The sequence below is a fragment of the Triturus cristatus genome, chromosome 7 (genome assembly GCF_964204655.1).
Source record: "Triturus cristatus chromosome 7, aTriCri1.1, whole genome shotgun sequence".
Lineage (NCBI taxonomy): Eukaryota > Metazoa > Chordata > Amphibia > Caudata > Salamandridae > Triturus > Triturus cristatus.
Window position 1 is genome coordinate 1,344,841,692 of NC_140590.1, and position 25,942 is coordinate 1,344,867,633.

At 47.0% G+C, this 25,942-nt stretch overlaps 1 protein-coding gene across 4 annotated transcripts in view; it reads left to right on the top strand.

Moving 5' to 3' along the window:
• The window catches only part of ATXN2L (ataxin 2 like), a 767,539-nt gene that overhangs the window by 180,349 nt on the left and 561,248 nt on the right, over nucleotides 1-25,942 (top strand). For all 4 annotated transcript variants that reach the window (XM_085618994.1, XM_085618995.1, XM_085618996.1 and 1 more), the window contains exons 5-10: nucleotides 3,750-3,900; nucleotides 4,124-4,245; nucleotides 4,724-4,815; nucleotides 5,186-5,386; nucleotides 5,843-6,018; nucleotides 11,878-11,976. In XM_085618994.1, the coding sequence (XP_085475120.1) occupies nucleotides 3,750-3,900; nucleotides 4,124-4,245; nucleotides 4,724-4,815; nucleotides 5,186-5,386; nucleotides 5,843-6,018; nucleotides 11,878-11,976 (841 nt within the window). The remainder of the gene's footprint in view (nucleotides 1-3,749; nucleotides 3,901-4,123; nucleotides 4,246-4,723; nucleotides 4,816-5,185; nucleotides 5,387-5,842; nucleotides 6,019-11,877; nucleotides 11,977-25,942) is intronic.

The following is a 25,942-nucleotide window of genomic DNA, read 5'->3' on the forward strand; positions in this document are numbered from 1 at the left end:
AGTTCTTTTTAGGTCTCGCCTGACCCAGCGCATGCGCTGGTCTGGCGATACTTATTGAGAGGGCTCCAAAAAGTGCTACCAGGCCAGCCTAGAGCCACAGTGCATGTGCGCGGACGCGCGTGCCGCGCTTCGCGGCCGCACGGCCTCTTTGATGTTTGATCGTGATCGCGATCACTTTCACTTTGCATAGCCAATAGGTCTCGCTTTTGGGACCTTGTAAGTATTTAGTTATGCAACTGTTGCATGGCTAAACACTTATAAGGTCCCAAAGGCGAGACCTATTGGCTATGCCAATGCTTGTTGCATTTGTCACCCCGAGTGGGACGGGTATGCTCAGACGTGAGTCCCGAGCTCTCCATGCCACTGGAATTATGCTATCCTGGCTGAAGAGGGGTGAAACTCCGAAACCGGTCCTAGGATGCTTGTTTCCAGTCCAGGGAGGACCTGGCCTGGCAGTCCGGGCTGGACTGTTCCCATAGGGCACAGGGTCGAGACGGATTTGCATTTGGCTGTGTCCAAACTGAAATGGCATGGTGAGCAAAACAACGATGGATTTAGGCCCAGATCTCTGTACTGGAGTGAATGTATGACCTTGTTCTGCATTCTGTCCATCAATAGTTCTGTTTGCATCCTGGGAGAGGAGACTTCGCACCTCACCCAGGATGTGCATTGTTGCAGGCCCAGGAGAGCAGATGGCTCTCCACCCAGGGGTCCAGCAACCTGTCTGCTGTGTGGTAGCGTAGGCAGCCCCTCAGGCAAGACGTGGATTGTAGGTTAAGTTCAGGGGGCATCTCTAAGATGCCCTCTGCCGTGCATCCTACAGTAAATCCCACACTGGCATCAGTGTGGGTTTACTGTGCTGAGAAATTTGATACCAAACTTCTCAGTCTTCAGTGTAGCCATCATGGTGCTGGGGAGTTCGTATTGACGACCTTCCAGCACCATATGCTCTTAATGGCAGCACTGCACTTACAGTTCCCAGGAATGGACCTGGGTGCTGTAGGGGCACAGGGCTCATGCACCTGTGCCCACACCTCTGGCATAGGGCACCCAGCTAGAGGGGTGACTGAGGTATGCCAGGTCTGTGTGTGTTGTTTGCATGGCTCACAGGGAGGTGTGCTATGTCGACTCTCTTTTTAGTCTTATACCCAGACACTCAGCCTGCAAGGGCAGTGTGTGTGTGTGTCAGGGTACAGGGCCTCTAAGGGTGGCACAATAAGTGCTGCTGCCCTTAGGGGCCTTCTCTGGTCACAAGACCCTGGGCACCTAGGGTTCCATTTACCAGGGGCTGACAGGTGACCAGATATGCCAATTGGGTTTTGGCTGTTAGGCAGTTTTTAGGGAAGGAACACAGGCCCTGGGCACCTGATTGGCAGGAGCCCAGGGCACAACAATGAAAAGTGCATCAGTTATCAGGCAAAAAAAAGGGGCGCGGGGGGGGGGGTTTACTGCAACAGAAACCCACCTTCTTACAAGGTGGGCATGCACAGCACAGACCCACGTCATCTGAAGTTGTCCGGGCAAGGAGGAGAGTGCAAGAAGCTGCCAGCACAGCTACTATAAGGGGAACATTAGACAGGTGCATGAAAGACAAGTACGAAATCTACTTGATCCCAAAGCGGAGTCATGCGGGCGGGGGATAAGAAGGTGGGTGCAACTAAAAGAAGTGGAGTAGGAGGCGAGAGCTCTGATGTGAAGAAACTAGCTCTGTAGAGCAGATGGGAGACGAAGGGTGCTACCGGGTAGAAGAGGCTTTACAGAGCGGTTTAAGGCTTCTCGGCCCTCACTAAAGATAGTCGCAGGTGCATGTAAAAGGGATGTTTGGCAAGGATTGTAGGGGGAGAGGACATGGGAGAGTTACACAAATAGAACAAGCATTGAAAATGCAATAGGCCGAGCCTTTGATTAAGTTAAAGCCATTTGCTTTGCTAATGGTATTGTATAGCAAAGCAAATGGCTTTAACTTAATGGAAGGCGAGAACTATTGCATTTTTAATGCTTGTTCTTTAACCCCTTCAGTGCCCATGACGAGCTGGACTCGTCATGGGCTGCGGTGGCGCTGTGCCCATGACGAGTCCAGCTCGTCATGAACTCCGCCCGCTAATACAAAGCGCGGCACTGGGCGGGGAAAGGGGCGGGCATGCAAGGGGTTAAGGTGAGCCTCTATCGTTCCCACCTCCCTTTAAGTTTTTGAATTGCTATATTCAAGGTCACTGTTATTCTGTGAATAGGCATTGTCAGATTATTTTATACGTAGATAAATATATACTCTGTGTACTACATACTTTCTTGTATGTACATTCATCCCTATGTATTAACTACTATCTACTCTGATTCAAGCATGTGAATCTACAAAAGATACCCCAATACTGGGGAAGAAAATGAGCTACTTACTTACCTGTAAACTGTGGTTCTCCAGTATTTGTATCTTTCATAGATTCACATGCGGCCCACCCTCCTTCCCGTAGAGGTTCCCCTGGTTTATTCTTAGGGATTTATTTTACATTTGTGCTCGAAAATCTAAGAGCCTGGTGCCTCTGTGGAGAGGGTTCTAGAGGGTGCTGTCTCCTGATTGGCTGGAGATTGGACCATACCTAGTGACTAGGACGAGATATTGAAGTGTATGGTTTTTCTCTATTAACTTTAATGTTCAAGTAATTACTTACTGCTTTTTATGTACCGTGGGATTTCCACTTCGGGGAATGATACAAGCATGTGAATCTATGAAAGATACCAATACTGGAGAACCACAGTTTACAGCTAAGTAACTTATTTTGTTCCAGGGAAACAGCACATTGCTTTCAGAAAGTCACGAGAAGGGGGATGGGAGGGTAACAGGTAAATTCAGTTTAACTGTCCACATCTATATTGGTAATCGGCCACTGTTGGATACATCAAGGTTGTGCTTAATGGACTTAACGTATGCTACACCAACGACTCCATTGTTGTCTGTATTCATCCCAAGAATGATGAGAGAGGCTTTAAATGCTGCACCTGTTGTACTATGAGCATATGTTTTCTCTTGTTTACAATAAAAATATTTCCCTAAAAACAAATACTGACCCTGTGCTCAGCAAGGTAGTCAGTAGCTTTTCTCTTTTTTTCACTCCGCATGTATTTGGGATAATTCTTGAATCAGTGGAGATAAACATGGATCATCTGGAGGTACCGACTTGAAGGATAATAGGGTTTACTTACTTGTCAGCATTGTAAAGGCTGCCCATCCAAAATGCTGGCCTTTTCATATTAAAATTAACTGTTGTAAATGCCAGATTAGAATTCAATTTTCGATTTTTATTAGTATTTTTTTTGGGGGGGGGGTTAATGAATTTAAGACCTGCCACTGGAAAGGCTTGTAGCATTAACAAAGTTTGACAATTGCTAACATTTGTGGAGAGTTCTGGGTGAGTTGTAATTGCACGTTCATTGGGATTCATCATTCTTTCTTGATCATATAATTTTAGCTGTGCTATAGATTGAAGTAGGTCCGAATCAGATTATATTTGACTAACATTGCTGTGACCCCCAACAACCTGAGTTGATCAGTCTATTAGATGCAAGCCAGAGAATGCAGTTGAAATCCTTTATGTTCTTTTCTGGCTTGAAGTCTTTTTGTTTTTCCATTGGTGTTGTTTCCCTCTGCTGAGTGATCCTTTTCTTTTCTTCATTTGTTGCAAACTTCATTTTCATCTCCTTCCCCTTACCTTTCCATTTTCCTTATCCTCACTCATTTAAATTTTCATTTTCAGTTTGAACTTGCTGTGGATGCGGTCCACAAAAAGACAACTGATTTATCTGTTGGACCTAGACGAGAAGAGATTGTGGACACCATGATCTTCAAACCAATGGATATCGTGCTTCTACATTTCCACAATGTAGACTTTAACTATGCAACTAAAGGTGAGACATTGGATGATGGACTACTTGACGGTGTAGGTTGAGTGGATAGTAAAAAGGTTGTAGGGGTGGAGTAGGAATTGACTGTTTGCCATGAATTTTTAGGGATTTGTGGAAGATGCAGTAGAGTTCTTGGGCACTTAATTGTGAAGTGAGTTGTATATATCAGCGCTTGAATCAACCTTATAGTAGTACTGTGTGCTTTTCTATCTACTCTTTATTTCAGATAAGTTTACTGATTCTGCCATTGTGACGAACTCAAAGGTGAATGGTGAGCACAAGGAGAAAGTTCTTATGCGCTGGGATGGAGGCGAGAACAGCGACGATTACGACCTGGATTCTGATGTAGTAAGAACCTTATTGTCTACATGAAAAGATTCAAGTGCTTCCCTGTACCAACTTTCGCGGTCAGAAATAGCTCTACAATGATCTGGAGCTAGTCCCTTGTCACACTGTGTAAGTGTCTGAGTGCCCTAGCTGTGCCATACAGACCTCTCAAATGTTGCCTCTATGCCTTCTGCAGTGGCTAATAGCCTTTTCAACACAGTGCTCACGTGGGATACCGTGGCATACTGAGTTAGGTTACATGCGCTCTGTTGCATGATTACATATGTACATGTGTATATATAATGTGTATATATATGTGTGTGTGTGTGTGTGTGTGTGTGTGTGTTTGTGTGTGTGTATATATATATATATATATATATATATATATATATATATGTGTAACGTGTGGTGTAGAGCTTGTTGGATGGTCAGGGATTAGTTTGTCTTTCCAAATTGCCAATATAAGGTCCAAGTTGCCTCGACTTTTTCTTTGTTGCAGTCCAATGGCTGGGACCCAAATGAAATGTTCCGGTACAATGAAGAGAATTACGGAGTGAAGACTACCTATGATAGCAGTCTGTCTTCTTATACGTAAGTTGTCTCCTGCTGCATGTGTAATCTGACTGTTCAACAATCGAATATATTTCGATTGTTGTATATTAATTTGGGGGTTTTAAGATAGCAGTGCAATGAGATTTCTATCTCCAAAGCTGTTTGGAAATGAGCCAGCTTATGCCTCTTTGCTATGATGGCTGTGCTGGGGGTGCAGGCAAGGAGTGTTGCATGTTTTTTGGCATCAATGGACTGACCGGGATGCACGTTTGGAAGCACTGGAGGGAAAAAAGCCATTGTGTTATTTGAGGTGTTTTTTTGATGGGTAGCCATAACGTGTTGGGTGCAGTACTGGCGTGTTTACAGAACATTAATTTTTGTTGAGTCTAATTGAAGTGTTTTGGTGCAGGGTTCCTTTAGAAAAAGATAATACTGATGAGTTCCGCCAGCGTGAGGCCAGAGCAGCGCAACTCGCCAGAGAAATAGAGTCCAGCCCCCAATATCGCCAGCGAATTGCCATAGAGAATGATGATGGGCGAACAGAAGAGGAAAAACACAGTTCAGTCCAGAGACAAAACTCTGAAAGGGACAGTCCCAGCTTGGGATGCAGGTATGAGCAAATACTGAGGAAAGGAAGATGGTGATGTAGTGTGCTTGACTGTGAAATTGGTCTTTGTCCATAGTAAAGCTATTGAGAAACAAGTAGAGCAGATTAGGAGTGTGTGTGTGTTGGGACTGGGTACAAGATGATGATAAACCTCGACTAGGCATTTCAAATCTGGTTTACTTGGGTGGGAAAAACATAGGACAACAGTCTGCTCTCCTGCTAAAATGTAAAATACTTGGTATGAGGCACAAAAGAGAAATGGTGGTTATTAGAAAGCTCAATATTCAAGTGTGAGGGTTTGAAGACCTAGATTTCTGTATTCTTGCAGCTTCCATTTTTTTTTCTTTAAATTATTTTTTAAAGCTGGACTTTGTTTCCTAACTACTTTTTTCCAATTCCGGCGCTATGGAGCAGTATTGCTTTATATATTTTTATTCAGTCTATTTATAATTTTAACAGAGACGGAAAGTACACACCACTGCCCCAGCGTGTAAGAGACGGACCACGTGGAGGTATGAGAACAGGCATGACTCGTGGTGGAAGGCCTGGGGCTGGGGCATTACCCCCACGCATCACAAGTAATCATCCAGAAGCCAGCCCAAACTCTACACCAGAGCAGAGAGTTGTAAATGGAGGTAGGTGGTTTGTGTTACATTCTTTTCTATTTTTTTGTGCGGTAATGGTGGCATTGAGTTTCTGGATTAGTGTATTGTAATTAGGGCTCCCGGTTTTATGGTATTTATTTTTTTAGGTCGAGCCTAGCGCAGAGCGCTTGGGGTGCTCTAGGAGAGGGCCTCTTGGAATCACTCCAGCTTTTCTGAAAGCTCGTGCATGTGTGTTTCGATTTTCCACACATTGTATTGACCGTTGCGTGTGGCTTTCAAAAATGAAAGCAAACAATTGGCCAAAGGCAGGTGCATGTCCCACCTTTTCTTTTTTTGAAAACATATTTTGTCAATTTGTATATGTAGCACAGAGCTCTGCACACCAGAGGCGTCTGCCAAATCAGACCATACTTTGCCATGAAAGCAATCGACTTTTGTTTTGCTAAATCAACAATACATAACAAAGACACATTAAATGATATAAACCCCCCCCCAACTCCTTCCCTCCCCCCCCCGAAGATCGCACTAAGTCCACATAAACTTGTCCACAGCCTTGATGTAAAATCGAATAGTCGGAACATGAGAACACACACTCTCCCGGCCCCTCCCTCACCTCAGTCTTTACAGTCCCAGAACCGTAGCCCGGTAAATGAGGCTCCACTATCACTGGCAGCTCCAACCATAGGCCCCGATACTCCGCCCATCGTTTCCAAATTTTATAATGCTTGCGCGGGCATCCGTTGGCTACAAAGATAAGTTGTTCCGGCCTCATGCAAAAATCTAAGTCATTCTTCCAGGCAGCCACCGAGGGGGCCCGCGCCGCATTCCACGCCTTAGCAATATCTCGCTTCGCCAGTGTGAAGCCTAACAACATGAGATGCCGCTTGTAGACATTGCCACCTATCCCCTCCATAACATAAAGTAGGGCCAACTGCGGTGTACGAGGAAGCTCCCATCCCAGGACTTCAGAAAGGCATGTAAATACCCCCCTCCAGAAGCGACCCAGAGATGTGCACCGCCAAACCGTGTGTATAAATGTACCCTCCTCCCGACCACAACGAAGGCACTCTGGGGAAGCGATCAGCCCCGCCCGCCACAATCGTGCCCTAGTAAAATAGACCCTGTGAAGGTATTTGAACTGGATCAGGCGGAGCTGCATTGCTATAGCCGCCCCCGCGGGGCTGCCAAGGCCTCAGTCCAGTCCTCCTCCTCCAGGCTGCCCACCTCTCCCTCCCAGTCCCCCCGGAGTTTCTGAAGTGTGGAGGAGCAGTGAGTGACCAGGGACTGGTAAATTTGAGAAATCTTTTCTTCTTGTAAGTCCCCCATAAAGACTTTCGCTTCCAAAGGACTAAATTCAGGGAGGGACTCTAGACCCTGCAGGCTGGGGGACAGGGTGTTTCGGAACTGGAGGTATCGATAAACTTGTTACTGAGGCATAAAGAACTCCTTCTGGAGATCTCGTAATGGCTTTTAGGGTCGTGCCTCTCAGGACATATCCCAAGGTGGAGATACCAATGTTGTACCATCCCCGAAAACCCGAAAGGACCGCCAATTGGGGCAGGCGCCCATTATTCCACAAAGGGGTTTCCCGAGTTAGAACATTCCACCAACCCATACGCCGCAGCGCCTGTCTCCAAATCGAAAACACCACCCGTGTGGCCGATGGCAACGTACCCTGCAGTGGAGCAGAGTACAAAAGTGTATGTAGTGTGTGGCGTCCCATGAGTTGTTGTTCTAGCGCATATGCCGGGTCTCCCCTATCAGTGTACCACCACTTGTTAAGGACCAGCAAGTGCGAGGCCTGATAGCATGAGAGAATGTCCGAGGACGCAAGACCTCCACAGTAGGTGGACAAAAAGCATGTACGCAGAGCCACGCTGCTCTGGGGGACGACCGGGCTTATGGAACGCCACCACCTCCGCATGCCTCCAATCTGGGGGAGCAGGCCTTTTTCCCGGGCTTCTTCCACCACCGCCCGATAATGCTGGGCCAATTGTACTTTATAGCGGCAAAAAAACTCACTGGGAAACCCATTGGGTCCAAGTGCTTTCCCGGGGTTGAGCTCTCCCAGGGCCGCTCCCAGCTCCTCATCCGTCAAGGGGGCCTCCAGCTGATCCCGCACCTCATCTGACACCGCTTTGGGTGGTTAATCAGTTATAAACTTCTCAATGGTGGATGCAGGCTGACATTCCCGGGAGGCATAGAGATCCGCATAGTATGTGGCGAAGCTCTCCGCTATGGCAGGAGGGTCTGTAATTGGTGTTCCCACCGAGTCCAGAATACCCGGTAGGACCTGGGAGTGGAGCGTGCCCTGACAAAGTTGATGCAACATCTTGGTGGACTTGTCCCCCTTCCTGCTGCGTGTTGCCAGCCAAACCTGGCGTGCTTCGTCCATCAGTAGGGCGGCACAGGCCTGTTGGGCAAGAAGCAATTGTCGCACACACTGGTCACTCCCTGCCTCTCCATTCTGACGTTAGTGCCTCCACGCCCGCCTCTGCGCGAGTTATTTCCTCCCTACGCTTACTGCGAGCCGCCGCGCACCAGGATATGTCTGCCCCACGGAGAGTGGGCTTCAGCGCCTCCCACTGAGTGGCGGCGCTGCAAACGGACCCCTCATTTATGTCCCACCTTTTCCAGTAAATGTTTCCCGCCACGGCATCCAGCTTGCGGGAGCGAGCAGGGGCGTGCAGGGTGCCGTCTGTTTTGGATCATGTTACATTCGCTTTCACTTTTGTGGCCACGCTTGTCTCAAATGCTTTTGTTCCCACCTTGCTTCAGTTTTTGTACAGTGTGCGCTACCCTGATCCGCATGCTGTTGAAATGACTTTAAAAGACACACAATTGATGGACAGAATAAATCCAAACATTCACCCCTAGTCAAGAGATCGGAGTTAAATCCATCATTCTTTTGCTCACCATGCCAGTTTAGACCTGGCCCTATGCAAATCAGTCTTGACCCTGTGCCTCATGGGAACAGTCCAGCCCGAACTGCCTTCCTGGCTGATATGGGGTGAAACCCAGAAACCGGTCCTAGCATGCTTGTTTCCAGTTCAAGGAGGACCTGGCCTGGCAGTTCGGTCTGGACTGTCCCCATGAGGCACAGCGTCAAGACTGATTTCCATATGGCTGGGTTCAAATTTGAATGGCATGGTGAGCAAAAAAACGATGGATTTAGACCCAGATATCTCTACTGGGGTGAATTTATGACATTGTTCTGCATTCTGTCCATCAATTGTTCTCTTTATAGTTGAAATTACTTCGGCAGTTATTAGTTGGTAAGTCACTTCTCCCACATCAGTGTTTTTCGCAGTCTGGTGCTCAGTCTGTTTTTTGTGCACTCTGGAGTAGTGATAAGTCACTCCCGCTGCTTGTGCCGCGTGCATGAATGATGTGACACTCTCTTACTCCTCCTTCATGCAATCTGTAGTGCTCACGAGTCACTTGTGCTCATTTTCCTTTGTTTAGTCTGCAGTAATAAGCTGTCAGTCTCACTTCCTTCCATTTGCGGTCAATCTTACTCTGTCCTTAATCACTCCGCAGTAATAACCCTCCAGTGTTCCCTGTTCTTCATCTGGTCTGCGGCCATGATAGGTCAGTCGTGGTCTCCCCTGTCCATGCTCGTTAATGATGCTGTAGCTTCTCCTATCCTTGCCTATATTACCACTCCGCTTATGTTACTCCTTTCTCTTCTGCATAAAATCTTTAGTCTTCATCCTCTGAAATCGCCTTTCCTCCCCCTTCGCTCTCCCTGTCATTCATATTTTCAATTTCTTAACAAGCTCAACGGTTCCCTGCTGGATCTTTAAACCACAGTGAAGGTTGTCAGTGGATACAGGGGGTCTAGGCAGATTAGGACAGGACATTGCCTCTGAAAGGCCACCGGGGCTGAGGCAGAGCAAGTCAGAGTTCGTGGTTTTGAGATACTTATTATTTTTAGATCTTGATATTATTATTTACGGTGTTTAATATGGTGCTTTGATTTTGCAACTGCCAGTGCTTTTTGTGAGCTGGTGGATTCCAGGACTCGCCACAGCATTTAAATAACACTGGCACTTATACAGCGAACTGGACCTACAAATATTGGAATTCTTTTTATGAGCATAACTTAAGGGCATATTATTTTCTGGTACAAAAGTGGAGACTTAAGTGATTTGTCCAGGATCTCAGGATGTTGGGGCCAATGCCAAAACTCAAACTTTGTTCCCTATCTCTGAAGTCGGCACCTTTCAGTGCTATGTTATAACTTTTCCCTAATGGCATGTGCCTCTCCTAATCTGTTACTTTTTCTATCGTAGTGCTTAATTTGAGCTGGTGCTTTCCAGAAGTCTCCACAGCACTTAATTATAAACACTGGCACTTATAGCATAAACTGGACCCAGCGTTTTTTAAGTGCTTTTTATAATCATTGCTTAAGGACATATTACTTTATGGAACAAACACTGTTATTTTTATAAATACCACTTAAGGGCATGCAAAGTTTTGGTACAAACATGGAAATTAAGTGATTGGCCCAGGATCACAGGATGTTGATCCGATGCCAAGACTCAAACTTTGTTCCCCAGCTCTAAAGTCGGCATCTTTGCCTGTTACACGATAGCTTTCCCTAATGACATTGGCTTCTCCTAATCTGTTCCTTTTTTTTTTTTTATTATAGTAGTGCTAATTTGAGTCTGTTTTCCTGCACTCCCCACCACATTTAATTGTCAGCAACGGGGCTTACAGTGCAAACTGGCCCCAAAGGTTTTGGAGTGCTTTTTATAAGCTCCATTCAAAGATATATTAAAACGCATTATAACACGCACAAGTAAAATTCATTTCTGATATATTTTTTTTAATTATCAACTGCGATGTTATTGTGCGCAATGTTTTACACGCTCTTTGGCTTTTATAACACGCACAAGTAAAACGCCTTTCAGATATAGCTTTTATTTATAGACTGCGATGCTGTTATTGTGCGTGCCGTTTAATATGCCTTTTGAATTTTGTAACCTACAGTGCTTAATTTGAGCTGGTGGTTTCCGGGACTCACCAAGGCACTTAATTATTGATACCGACGCTTATAGAGCAAACCTAACCTACGCTACTTCAGTTGTATATAATGTTTTTGTAAGTTATATATAAGGTGCCAGAAATGGTTATAACACTTTTTTTTATTTTAAGTTATAACTTTTAAACATGCTGCACAACATTTGCAATACTATACAACACATATTAAAAACGTTAACAAAGCCCATAGCTCTGTCAAAACACTTCTAACGCCCCAAAGGCGAGACCTATTGGCTATGCCAATGCTTATTAACATTACCGTCTGTATTTATCCATATTTATTTTGTGGTTTGCGAATAAGGTGGAGTTAAAAAATGGTACATTTGTACATTTATTTAACTGATAATTCTACACTCCTACTTTGATGCCTGTCGTGTTTTAGAAAATGTAGCAGTCAAATGTAGCAAAACACTACAACCACAGGTAAATATTAGCAATTTACTCCAAATATATTTTAACATAAGCCTGTATTTAAAGATATCTTACCCTGTTTTTTAAATCCCCATGCTGTTTATCTGCTCATCTGTTGTCTTGGAATTCACAACAGATAGCATGGAAAGTCACTCATTAGAAGCACCATTTTCATTATTTTTCCACCTTAATAAATAAATACAGACGGGAAACACATTGTTTGCGGTCTGTATTTATCTGTAAAAATATGTAAGAAGGGAAAACTGGGAGCCTTAATTGTTATGTATGAGACTCAAACTGATTTGCCCATGTGATACCGTAGAAGTGTTGCTTTTCTGACTGTGGCACGCTAGGCATGTTTTTAAACTGCGAATGCTTTGTTGAAAGACTGCTAGTTCTACAGCTCTGATTTGCATTTCTGCTTCTTGATAGGGTCCTCTAGAATGTCTCCGAAATCTCAGCGTCCTGTACGTGGTGCCAAGACTGTGTCTTCTCCATCAAATCGCCCAGTGGAAGTTTCACTTGTCCCAGGTCACTGAGTTTAAAATGTTTTGTACAGTCTGCTTTTTAAAAGTGCAAAATGAAAATGTAAAATGAAGGATAGTAATGAAAGAAGAGTTCCTTGAGAGGACTGAATTGCTTAAAAATGTCCATTCCTTCCTGGTGCTAGAGTCTGGGTGACAGTTGCAATGTTAAATGAACAATCATCTTTCTATTACGGAAGACGTTTCATTGACGCCAGTTTGTTCTTCTCGTGTGATATTTACTCAATTATATTTTGACTTATTTTATTAAAACTATCTTCCACGTATATGTTTTCAACTGTTTATATTAAAACAGCACATGTCTATAAAATTGCTTAATGCTTTTCCATCTCATTGGGTGTAAATGAGTACCCATGAGGCCGACTATTAGACATCGAAATCCCCAGTACTGGTTTTATTTCATTTTTTCCTCTTGTCTTAACTTTAACAAAGAGCATGTGCTTATGGATGGAATACTGGAACTTTTATGTTCTAGGCATGTGACCTGTAGATCACATGCTTTGCATACTCCTGCCATCTAGTTTTGGGTACGGATGTTTGCAAGTTGTCTTTCCAGTCACGAGGTAGGTGACTCATCCTTTCGGTGATATTGCGCATGGGCATCGACTCCATTGTTAGATAGTTTTTTTCGCCATCGGATTCGGAAGTGTATTGCTGTGCTCCGGTTCGAAACAGTTCTTTGGGTTGTCCTCTGTGTGCAATCCACTTTACCCTCAACTGTATTGTTTTCGTACGCGTATCCCACTTCTCCGCGTATCATATTAGTCGATAAAACTTCTATTTCGATCAGAAACTCATGGAAGGCCATCGGGCCTCACTGCGTCAGTCCACCTCGCAGTCGATGGAACAGACTCCATTTAAATTCTGTCCTCTGTGCCACGCAAAGTAACCGCGCACCGACTCGCACGAAGTGTGCAACTTGTGCTCATCTCCAGAGCACAATGAACAGAACTGCAACGTGTGCAAATCTTTCCGTTCGAAGAGAACGCTCTGCGATCGTCAGGCTTGATGTCGTGAAATGCAGAGCCAAAACATTGAATCCACGCCGGGCATCTTTGGTGAAGGTTCCGAGCAAGAAGATTACGATGCGCAAGGGGCTGAAGAAGACCAGGAAGAACCTGTATCCATTTCAAAATCAGACTGATATGGAAGAACACGTGCCGCAAGATCATCGTATCGTGAGTACTGAAAACCCCTTACCCCAAATACCTATTCAGCCGAAGCAAAAGGCTCCGGTCCCACCTCCACCTTCGCGCCACGTCTGCACCGAGAAGAGGTTTTCAACGCCCCGCCTTCCGGCTCGGCACCGAAACACGCACCAAAGCCTTCCTGCTCGGTATCGAATCGACCAAAGTAGGGCACCCAGATGAAACCTTTGGCCTCTAAACCGAAAACTGATTCGGAGCCGAAACATTTGACGCCAAAACCGGCTTTTGAACTTAAACCTTCGGCACAAAAATCCATCTGACCCCGGCACTGAATTTCGGGTCCGAAACAGAAAAATGCTTCTCTGCAGCAGCAAGAACCCTGTTTCGACGTCCCACCCCCAAAATCTGACCCCAAACTGAAAGAACTCTGTATTAATCCTCAGACATAAGATCTTTCTACCAAGTTGCCTCAAACGTAAACTAGAGTCAGAGGACACTTATCATATTCCTGTGAAGAGGAAGCATGTTGGCTCTTACCCCTCTCCTCCATCACCTCCTTCCCCACAGTTGCATCACTTACTAATTACACAAACTAATACTCCTCAACCTGATGAGGATGATGGGAATGGTGGGTATGATCCTTTACCAGCAGATCCTTGGAAAGACTATAACACTGACTCACCCACAGATACTGACCTAGACCTTTACCCTACAAAGCCTTCCCCACCTGACGACAATGTAGGGTACAGAGTTACTATCTAGAGCTGCAGAGTATCATGGGGTACAATTACATAAAAAATCCTTAGAAGAGGACTTTCTATTTGAAACCCTTAGTAGCTCACAAAGGTCCACTCACACTCTCCCTATGCTCAAGGCATGATGAGACATGCTGACGATATATTCAAAAACATTCTTTGCGTTCGCATTCTCACCCTCAGGATAGACAAAGTACAAGCCTGCCCCATCAGATCCAGCTTTTATTAAAAGGCAGTTACCGCTGGACTCCTAAGTAGTCTTGAATGCCTGTAAACGAGCCAATTCACAAACTTCAGGGGACACCCCCCTCCAGACAGAGTCCAAACTGATAGACGCCTCCGGTAAAAGGGTAGCTGCCCAGGCAGCAAATCACTGGCTTATTGCCAACACACAGGCCCTTCTAGCCAGGTATGATAGGGCAAATTGGGACGAAATGGAGCAATTGCTCCAATTTCTACCATATGAGCATAAGGCTAAAGCTCAAGACCTAGTCCAAGAGGGAAAGCTCATCTCAAATAATTGAATTAGGTGTGCTTTAGATGCTGCTGACACTGCAGCTAGGGCAATAAATACTAGTGCATTAAGGAGGCATGCATGGCTAAGGATCTCTGGAATTAAACCTGAAGTCAAGCAATCCATTTTGAATACACCATTGGTTTGGCAGAAGCTAAAGTTAGATATAACCTTACTCTCTAATGTGGTAGCTTGGTCGAGCAGTAAGGCAGTTTCGGAGGACAGTGTAAAGCATTTGTTGTACACACTCAGTCAGCAAATGCTCTCACACACTCAAGAACTGAACTCTAGGCCAGTGGTTTTTGTATAAAAATATATAGTCGTTTTATTTTAGAACCAACAATAGGTATCAAAATATACTTTCTCAGATTGAGAGGCTTAAGGTAAATACTTTTCACTAGGCAATAGACTTTGGAAGCAATGGATACAGTTGTTGCAATAGGCAACACAATTTCAAACAAAATTATACATTGAGCTCAATGGGAATTTATAGTAAAATTCAATAGATTACTTTTTGGATTACTTTTCTTACCATAAGACTGGATCCTAGATTCAGTCCTGGGTCAGTTCCTGTAAACAGTTGAGTAAAAGCGTTTTGGGTACAGTAGTGATTTTTAAGGAACATTATTGTATTTTAAAAGTTGACACTTGGAAACTTTTTCTGCAAAAATCACCAATGTTATCCTATGGGAGGAAATTCACATAGCAGGTAAGTGGGGTTGTAGTTACTTTTTCTAACTCAGTGTTGGATCCTGGATCCAGCACGGAGACACCTCCTGTAAACAGTTGAAAGAATGTGTTTTTGTTATACAGACGACTTTTAACAAATATTTGTAAGTTTGCAAAATCGACACTTAGAAACTTTCTCAGCAAAAATCAGGCAATGTTATCCTATGGGAGGAAATTCAACTTACCGGTAAAGTATGTTCTCGTTACTTTTGTAATCCTGTGCTGGGCTCCTAGGTTCAGCACTGGGACATCTATCTAAAACAGGTAAGTAATAAAGTTTTCACAGTTGGTGCGAATTTTAAAGATTATTTGTAGTTTGGAAAAATCGACACTTAAAATAAATTTCACAGAAAAACAGTCAGTGGTGTCCTTTGGAAGAAAATTGGGTTGGCGCTAAGTATGGTTGTAATTACTTTTCAGGGTCAGTGCTGGGCAACAAGATCCAGCACTGGGATCTCTCCTGATAGCAGGTGAGTATTTTCGTTATTGTTGATTTTAGGTGAATATTTTAAAGTTTAGAAACTCCACACTTGAAAGAATTTCCAAGTGAAACCAGTCAATGTTACCCTATGGAAGAAAAGAGTTATTGGCTTTTGGGTAAGTACTCGACTGGCAGAGTTAAGGTTCTGGGCATAGACTCAGGGGTCTGCCAGGATCAGGTCAGTACAGTTGTTACACCCTCAGCGGCACAGGGGCAGCCGGGTGCAGAGTAAGTTAGGCCCAATGTTATCCTATGGGAGGCAGAGGCCCTTGGTTGATGGCTGCTGGCTAGCAGGCAACGCGGCTGTGGGAGCTGGGCTCCTGGTCACTTGCTCAGGGCAAATGGGGGAAGTAGAGTAGAGATTGCACTGCCAGGGGCACTCGGGCGGCTGGGTGCAGGGCGCTCAATGGATTGCAATGGAGAAGCTCAAAAACGAACAAAGGCTGCAAGCTCGGGGATGAAGATTCTTCAGGTGTGACCACCACTTCGAGACGTAAGTTGGGTAGTTGGAGGATAGGTAGGCACCCAGGAGTTGGGCACAGGGGGCCACAGGGCGCCGGGTGCAGGGGTGCCATTTGGTGTCGGGACATCTAACCCTCGGCTGGTCGCGGTTGGAGGGGTCCCTGGTTCTGAGGCTGCAGGCGTCGTCAGGAGCGTCGAGGTGGGTCCTTGGGTGCTGGATTCAGGGTAAAAGTCGCCGGGGGGACGTCATCGGTGCCTTGGTTCACTCCAGCACAGGCCAGGCTTGGTGGGTGCAGAGTGTGCAGGGTTCGCGGTTCCTGACTGATGCCAGGGGTCAGTTTCTTGATTTGAGCAGTACCACTGCTCGTGGGAGTCCCAGTTGCTTAGAGTCGCAAGGTAGCCAGGTCCTCCGCGGTTTGGGAGGTTGCTGGCCACTGTAGATGCTGGAGTTTAGCAGGAGCTGGTTCGAGGGTCGACAGGCCGGTAGGGCTTGGGCCAAAGCAGTTGGTGTCTTACTCTTGTGAGCAGCTGCATGGCAGGTCTTCTGGTCTCTTGATCTTCTTTGCTGTTTCGGAATCTGGATCTGAGGAAGGGAGGTCAGGGTGCCCGTAAATACTGAACTTGGGGGCGGTTCAGGTAGGTAAAGGGCAGGGACCAATGTGTCTCTACCCTGGGGTGGGTACACCCCCTACCCTGCCACTCTCCTGTAGGAGGGGGGCAGTAGCCTATTCCTGATTGGGCAGGGCTTCCCATCTTCAAGACGACGAGAGCCCGGAGATGTGCTTCACCTTGCCTCCCCCACCTGAGGGGTGGGGTTGGCAGAGGCTGGCACACTCCCTTTCCTTCCTTGGGGTTTCCGGCCTGTCTTCCCGCCAGATTGGGGGTCAGAACCGGTAAGGGCCAGTTGCTGAGTACAGCAAGTGGCCTGGAGAAGCTCACAAAGGCGGCATGCCTTTTAAGCTTCCCCTGCCCATCCTGGGGGAGGAGACCTAGCACCTCGGCCAGGATGTGCATTGTTGCAGGCCCAGGAGAGCAGATGGCTCTCTACCCAGGGGTCCAGCCACATGTCTGCTGTGTGGCAGCCTAGGCAGTCCCTCAGAAAAGACGTGGATTGTAGGTTAGGTTCAGGGGGCAACTCTATGTTGACCTCTGTCGTGCATCTTACAGTAAATCCCACACTGACATCAGTGTGGGTTTACTGTGCTGAGAAGTTTGATACCATGCACCTGTACCCACTTGTACCCACACCACTGGCACAGGGCACCCAGCTAGAGGGGTGGCTGATGTATGCCAGGGCAGTGTGTGTTGTGGGCATGGCACACAGGGATGTGTGCCATGCGGACTCTTCACTTTGTTCGGCATCAAAACACGCAGCGTGCAAAAAAGAAAAAGGTGTGTACGTGTGTGTGTGTGTACGCATGTGTGTGTTCAGGGCCTCTAAGGGTGGCACAATAAACTCTGCAGCCCTTGAAGGCCTTCCCTGGCCACAGTGCCCTTGGTACCCATGGTACCTTTTACAAGGGACTGACATGGCCAGAGAGGTGCCAATTGGGGCTACAAGGTACAGTTTTGGGAAACAACACAGGCCCTGGGAACCTGATTGGAAGGGACCCAGGGCACAAAGTCAATGTGCATCAGTAGTCGGGCACAAAGTGGGGGAGTTGATGCAACAGAAACCCAGGTTCCTACAGTATTGAAGTAGATGTTCCATTTCGTCCCAGTAGGCTCTATCGTACCTTGCTAATAGGCCCTGCGTGTTGACAATACACCTATGGTTAGTGGCTTGGGCAGCTACTCTTTTACCGGATGCATCGATCAATTTAGACTCTTTGTCCGGGAGAGGTGCATCTGTAGAAGTTAGTAAATTTGCTCTTACGAGCATTAGAAACTACTAGTGAGTCTAAAGGCTATTCTGTGTCCGGACCGGAGGTGAGGATTATGCTAATCTTTCTCCACTTTATTTACAGCAGCCATTCAAAGATAAACAAACCACTATTCCCATGAACCATGGGGAATAGAATAGAAAACAATAGAGTCCCAGGATAGACAGTCCTCTTGCAATGCACCAATCACGGGGCTCCTAGGAGCATGTAGTCCTCTGTCACTCTTCACTCTCCCTCTTTCTTCGCTGCTGCAGCCAAGATAAGTGTCGCTTTTGTTTTCTTCTGATACATGCTGTGTGTGTTTCTGTGCAGTGTTTTGCTATGTGATTTTATAACTTGCCGTACTGCTCGCAGTGTTGGTCATGTGCTTTGCTGTTTCAGAGGTTTTCTCGTTTATTGGTTCTCTGAATTTTTAATTACGCGTTGTTTGGTGGCCTGTCTTTGGCCTGCCTTCCATTTCAGAGTTATTGTTGGTATGCGCTAGGCGCGACGCGCATTGTACTTCACCCAACATTTGCTGCTGATTTCAATAGTTTTCTCTGTTTCGGCGAGGCGACCGCTACTCTGTTCCTCGCTCGGCTGTGGGAGCCTTCACACTCCCTAACGGCCGTTACTTTTGTGGTGTGGGCTCGCGGTGCCTTCCTCCCGCCGCCAGAGGGCGCCCAGACGCGTCCTCTCGTTCGCCCGCGTCTCCGGCATTCCGCGCATTGCTCAACGGAGACGCGGACGATTGCTAGAGCCTTGCCTGCCAGCACGCCCTGTTGTGGTCGGTACAGCTGCCTTTCAGGCAGCGTTTTGCTCATTCTATGCCCCCGTGAACGCTCGCGTAAGCAGCGAGTCTGTACCTGCCATTAGGCAGGGTTACTGGTTGGTTGTTTGCCTTCTTGGGGGGCTTGTATTCTTAGGCCTTTTTGTCTTGCTCCTTCAGTATTGGGACAGTTTTTTCTTCTGGCAGGTTGCCCTTTAGACTTACTGCACCAGGGCCGATTGTCCCAGGGTTTTCTGCCCAGTATGCACGCAGGCACAGCTCTCCATCCATTGGGCTGACACCCAGCCCTTCCCTGACAGTTGAGGCTACCCTTCACCAGTTACCCACTTACCTGTGTGGCGTCCCAGAATCCTGTCCTAATGGAAGAGTATCAGGAGGAGCCCTACCAGGATGATCAGTGGGAGGAGGTGTGAGAAAGTGGCTCTGTATATACTGTTCCTTAATAGGTACAGGGTGTACAGAGTCCACAGACCCCAAGGGTTTAACAGAGGTTAAAGTTAGATATAACCTTACTCTCCAAAGTGGGAGCCTGGTCGAGCAGTAAGGCAGTATCAGAGGACAGTGTAAAGCATTTGTTGTAACACTCAGTCAGCAAATAGTTCCACACACTCAATAACTGAACTCTAGGCCAATGGTTTGTATATAAAAAATATATGCTTGTTTTATTTTAGAACCAACACTTGGAATTAAAATATACTTTCTCGACAGGAGATGTTTCATAAAAATACTTTTGTATATGCAATAGACTTTTTAGTAAACCGTTACAAATAGTTGCAGTAGGCAACTCTATTTCTAAACACAATACATTGAGCTCAATGCTAAATTCAATTTACATGCAACCGATTACTTTTTAGATTACTTTTGTAATTCCAGGCTTGAATCCTAGATCCAGTCCTGGGTCAGTTCTCAGAATCAGCTGTTGAAAGTCGACTTTGGTACTGTAGTGATTTTTAACTAATATTTAGCTATTTCAAAAGTGAGCACTTAGAAAATATTTCAGAGCAAACAATCAATGATTCCCTATGTAAGGAAATATAGGTTACAGGTACAGTAGGTTATCGTTACTTTTGTAATCCAGTACTGGGTGGCTAGACTCAGTACTGGGACATTTATCCAATACAGGTAAGTAATTACGTTTTCAGATGTTATACGATTTTTGCGGAATATTTAGAAATTGCAGAAATCAACACTTAGAAGAAATTTCATAGAAAAGCAGTCAATGGTTTCCTATGGAAGAAAAATGAGTTAAAGGTAAGTATAGTTGTGGGTACTTTTCAGAGTCCGTGCGGGGCACCAAGATCCAGCACTGGGAGCTCACCTAAGAGCAGGTGAGTAAATTCGTTTTTGGTACTCGGCTGATTTTTGGTGAATATTTTGAGTTTTGAAAAGTTCACACTTAGAAGAATTTCCAAGAAAAAGCCAGTCAATGTTACCCTATGAGGAAAATAGAGGTTCGAGGCATATGAGCTGCAGATTGTACACTTAGCATAGATCGCCATCTGGTGTTGGGCCCAGATGTTTGCAGTTTGTTTTTCTTCTTGGACAGTCTTTGGAAGTCACGAGTTTGGTGACTCCTCCTTCGGTCCGTACTGCGCATGGGCTTCGGCTCCATCCTCAGATTGTTTTTTTCCGCCATCGGACTCGGATGTGATACTTCGTGCTCCGGCTTCGAACTTCTACGGTTCCAGCCTCGACGGAAAATCCTCGATTCTTCGAGTTCCTTCATCATCTTCATCTCTCGAAGCGGCACTTTCTCCATCCCGTTCATCGACACCGGCCTTCGGGCCCTCCGCGACTCCGGTCCCGGCCGATGGAAAGGACTCCGTTCAAAAAGTGCCCAAAATGTGGGTCTAAATTTCCCCACACCGACCTCCATCAGGTGTGTAACCTTTGCCTCTCTCCGGAACACGAGGCTAGAGACTGCCCCGCCTGCAAGTCTTTTCGATCGAAGAAGACCATCCGAGATCGAAGAGCTCGACGCACCATGGCGCACTCATCCTCCGCAGCTCCACCGGACATCTTCGGAGACGACGCCGAAGCTTCGGGGCAAACACACACCGAACAGGAGGAAGACGTCGTCAGCGCTTCCGAGGCCGACGACTCCGACGTGGAGGACATTACACCAGCGCAGCGGGCCGTGAGTAATATGCCCCCTCCTACCCCCACGCCGAAAACCAAAGAGACTCAGGTTACTCCCTCGCCTGCCGGCCTGGGCAAAACCAAAACCAAAACTTCGATCACCCCACCTTCGGGCCCGGTGTCGAAGCTCCCAAAGTCTCATGGCAGCTCGGGATCGAGCCAGCCGACACCCGGTGCCGAAAAACAGCATCCGGCACCGAAGACTGCAAAATCCAGCTCGACTCCGAAACCACCGGTGCCGAAGCCTGGACACTCGGTGCCGACCAAACACAAACACAAATCTGTCGGCACCGATGCTCCGGCGCCGAAACATCATTCGACGCCGAAACACCCGGAGACCTCAAAAAAGCATGGCGCACACAGACCATCGAAACCCCCGGTTCCGAAATCACCGGTGCCGACAGACGACTCGACACCATTGGCTCTGTTTACACCAGACCCTTTACAAAAGACTTTGTCCAAAGATCCTAAGACTGGGCTTTTGACTTTAACTACCAAGAAAAGACGCCTTGATGCTCCGGCTCCTCCTCCTCCACCCAAAAGGAAGGACTCTTCTACTTCTCCCCTCAGAGTGCCCTCCCCACTACCGCCTCCCCTACCCCCTCCACCTCCTCCACCACCTCCACCTCACAGGTCTCCGCCACCTGTACCTCACTACGATCCGACCCCATCCCCAGATCCGGATGATGGGGATCCGGACAATTACCCGGCGGACACCCCAATGGATCCCACTCCACCAGGGACCCCAGATCCATGGGAAGATTACAATAACCCTGATATACCCAATGTACCTCAGGACGACTTATACCCATCAAGACCGTCTCCTCCAGAGGACTCCTTAGGGTTTCACCATTTAGTGCAGAGAGCAGCACACTACCATGGGGTGGACATGCACAGTGAACCAGTAGAAGAAGACTTCCTACTGGATACATTTGATATACAAGACAAATCCACTTCCATTTTACCCATGCTTAAGGGTGTCACCAAGCACGCTACAGAGGTGTTCAAAGACCCTGTCAGAGCCAGAGTACTGAACCCTAGAATAGAGAAGAAGTATAAGGCGGCACCCACAGACCCTGCTTACATCAAGGGCCCTGCTCCCCTAGATTCCCTAGTTGTCTCCACAGCTAGAAAGCGGGCTAACTCCCAATCCTCAGGAGATGCCCCACCGCCAGACAAAGAATCTAAACTTCTGGACGCGTCTGGTAAACGCACCGCCTCCCAAGCTGCAAACATGTGGCGCATTGCAAACACACAAGCACTGCTTGCGCGATATGATAGAGCACACTATGACGAACTAGAGGCTCTTATGCAGCACCTTCCAGAAAAATACAAGCACAAGGCTCATGACCTGATACAGGAGGGTAAACTAATTACAAACACCTCCATTAAGTGTGCCCTCGATGCAGCCGACACTGCTTCTAGGGCCATAAATACCAGTGTCCTGCTTCGTCGCCACGCCTGGCTCAGGATCTCAGGTTTCAAGCCTGAAGTCCAGGCATCCATACTCAATCACCCCTTTGACCAGGAAACACTCTTTGGGCCAAAGGTAGACGAAGCGCTCGAAAAGATGAAGAAAGACACAGACACAGCAAAGTCTATGGGGGCACTCCAAACACAAGCCTCCAAACGTTCCTTTCGACGCTCGTCCTTTCGTGGCACAGGCAGAGGCTCCTCCTCCGATAACGCCTCTACCTCCTACAAGTCCCCTCCTCAAAATACCTTTTCAAAGGGCAATCAGAGAGGTGGTTACAGGGGTAACAACAATAAGGGCAGGGGCAAAACCAACAACACCCGTTCTGCCACCCCCCCCGCACAATGACTCCCCTCCGCTCCCCCCAGACCATTCCACTCCGGTCGGGGGCAGACTACAAAACTTTATCCACGTATGGGAGTCCATAACATCGGACAAATGGGTAACCCAAATCATTCGGTCAGGGTACTGTCTCGAACTAACATCTACCCCACCCAATATCCCACCAAGGCACCGTCCAATGTCTCAAGAACATTCCACACTGCTCAAACAAGAGGTACTCTCACTCCTCCAAAAACACGCTATAGAGCAGGTCCCCGTCAATCAACAAAATCTAGGGGTCTACTCCCTATATTTCTTAATACCAAAGAAAGACGGGACCCTCAGACCCATTCTCGACCTCCGGCCTCTAAATGCCTACATACACTCAGACCATTTTCACATGGTCACCCTACAGCAAGTCCTCCCACTCCTCTGCCAGGGAGACTTTCTCACAACCTTGGATCTGAAAGACGCATACTTTCACATTCCAATACATCCCTCTCACAGGAAATACCTCAGGTTCGTGGTGGACGGACAACATTACCAATTCACGGTTCTCCCCTTCGGGGTCACCACCGCACCGCGGGTGTTTACCAAATGCCTAGCAGTAGTAGCAGCACACCTCAGACGTCAACACATTCACGTCTTCCCTTACCTGGACGACTGGCTGATAAAAGCCGCATCCTACGACCAATGTGTGCAGCATACAAACAGCACCATCCAACGGCTCCACCAGCTAGGCTTCACGGTGAACTACCAAAAGTCCCACCTCATACCATCTCACACAAAGCAATATCTCGGGGCCACTATAGACACCTCCAAGGGTATTGCCTATCCAAACTCAGCCAGAATCACAAGCATTCAAGCCTTACGCAAAACATTCCTTCCTCAACACTCTCTTCCAGCAAGAGTGTTTATGAAGCTCATAGGAATGATGGCGTCTTGCATCTTCATAGTGCCCCATGCAAGACTCCACATGCGTCCACTTCAAGAGTGCCTAGCACAACAGTGGAACCAGGCCCAGGGTCAGCTGACGGATCTGGTGTTGGTGGACGGCCGCACACATCAGTCTCTGCAGTGGTGGAACACCACAAACCTTTCCAAAGGGCGGCCGTTCCTGGACCCGGTTCCTCAGGTGATTCTAACAGCGGACGCATCGCTCTCCGGCTGGGGAGCGCACCTCCTACACCTCACCATGCAAGGTCTATGGACGCCACAGCAAAAATCGCTCCACATCAACCACCTGGAGCTCTTGGCGATCTTTCTAGCCCTAAAATCTTTCCAAAAACAGATTTCGGGCAAAGCAGTCCTCATTCGCACAGACAATATGACTGCGATGTATTATATACAAAAACAGGGGGGGACACACTCTCCCCAGCTCTCCCGCTTAGCCCAGAGCATATGGAGATGGGCAATTCCCCAAAACATCTTTCTCCTGGCACAGCACGTTCCAGGCGTACAAAACACCATGGCAGATCTGCTCAGCAGACAAACACAACAACTACACGAATGGGAACTGCATCCACAAGTTCTTCACCCATTCTTCCAACAGTGGGGGCATCCTCAGATAGACCTCTTCGCCACCCACGAAAACAAAAAATGCCCAAGCTTCGCCGCCAGATACCCACACCCATTGTCCAAGGGCAATGCGATATGGATGAACTGGTCAGGCAGATTTGCATACGCCTTTCCACCTCTCCCACTAATTCCATTAGTGGTCAGGAAGCTACAACAGCACTCCCTCACACTCATTCTGGTAGCTCCGACGTGGGCCAGGCAGCCGTGGTACACCACGCTACTACAACTGTCAGTGGTACCACATCAAAAATTGCATCTATCCCCATGCCTCCTAACCCAGAACCATGGAGAAATCAGGCACCCGGACCCAGCTCAGCTCAACCTGGCGATCTGGCTCCTGAAATCCTAGAATTCGGATACCTTAACCTTCCCCCTGATTGCATGAACATCATCATGGAAGCCAGACGTCCTACCACTAGAGCATGCTATGCCGCAAAGTGGAAAAGATTCGTAATTTACTGCCGTAACAATACAATCAACCCTCTAGATGCATCCATACAGCACATAATATGCTATCTGCTCCATCTTCACAGGTGTAACCTGGCATATTCATCCATACGCCTACACCTAGCAGCGATCGCTGCCTATCTACAAAACAGGCAGCATTTATCACTCTTCAGAGTGCCCGCTATTAAAGCCTTCATGGAAGGCCTTAAACGAGTAATTCCTCCCAGGGCACCACCTTCCCCTGTATGGAATCTAAATTTGGTTCTTACACGTCTAATGGGTCCGCCCTTCGAACCAATGCACAAATGTGAGCTACAGTTTCTCACCTGGAAAACAGCTTTCCTTGTAGCTATCACTTCCCTTAGAAGGGTTGGTGAAATACAGGCGTTCACCATACAGGAACCCTACATACAAATGCATCACAGCAAGGTCATACTTCGCACAAATCCGAAGTTTCTGCCCAAAGTCATTTCCCCCTTCCACCTCAATCAATCGGTGGAACTACCTGTCTTCTTTTTGCAACCCCAATCTGTTGCAGAAAGGGCCTTACACACGCTTGATGTAAAAAGGGCGTTACTATACTACATACAAAGAACGCAACCCTTCAGGAAGACTAAACAATTGTTCGTTTCCTTCTCTCCACCACATAAAGGCAACCCCATTTCAAAATCAGGGATAGCTAGGTGGATTGTAAAATGCATACAAATTTGCTATCAAAAGGCAAAGAGAACATTATCTGTTCCCCCTAAAGCCCACTCTACAAGAAAGTTAGGGGCTTCTATGGCTTTTCTAGGGAATATACCCTTAGATGACATCTGCAAGGCAGCCACATGGTCTACACCGCACACCTTCACAAAACACTACTGTGTAGATGTGCATTCCAAGCAGCAAGCTAGGGTGGGCCAGGCTGTACTAAAGACACTTTTTCAAACAGCTGCAACGGATACCGGTGGTCGCTAGGGTTGGGTACTGCTATATAATCTATGCTAAGTGTACAATCTGCAGCTCATATGCCTCGAACGGAATATGCTACTTACCAGTATGCATCTGTTCTTGGCATGTAGAGCTGCAGAGTTGTACACGCCCACCCGCCTCCCCGGCTACCTGTATCCGTTCCAGTACATCTTATTTAGATACAACACATGGGTTTCTCACTGTTATTACTACGCTCCATCATTTCCCTGTTGGCGAAAAACAATCTGAGGATGGAGCCGAAGCCCATGCGCAGTACGGACCGAAGGAGGAGTCACCA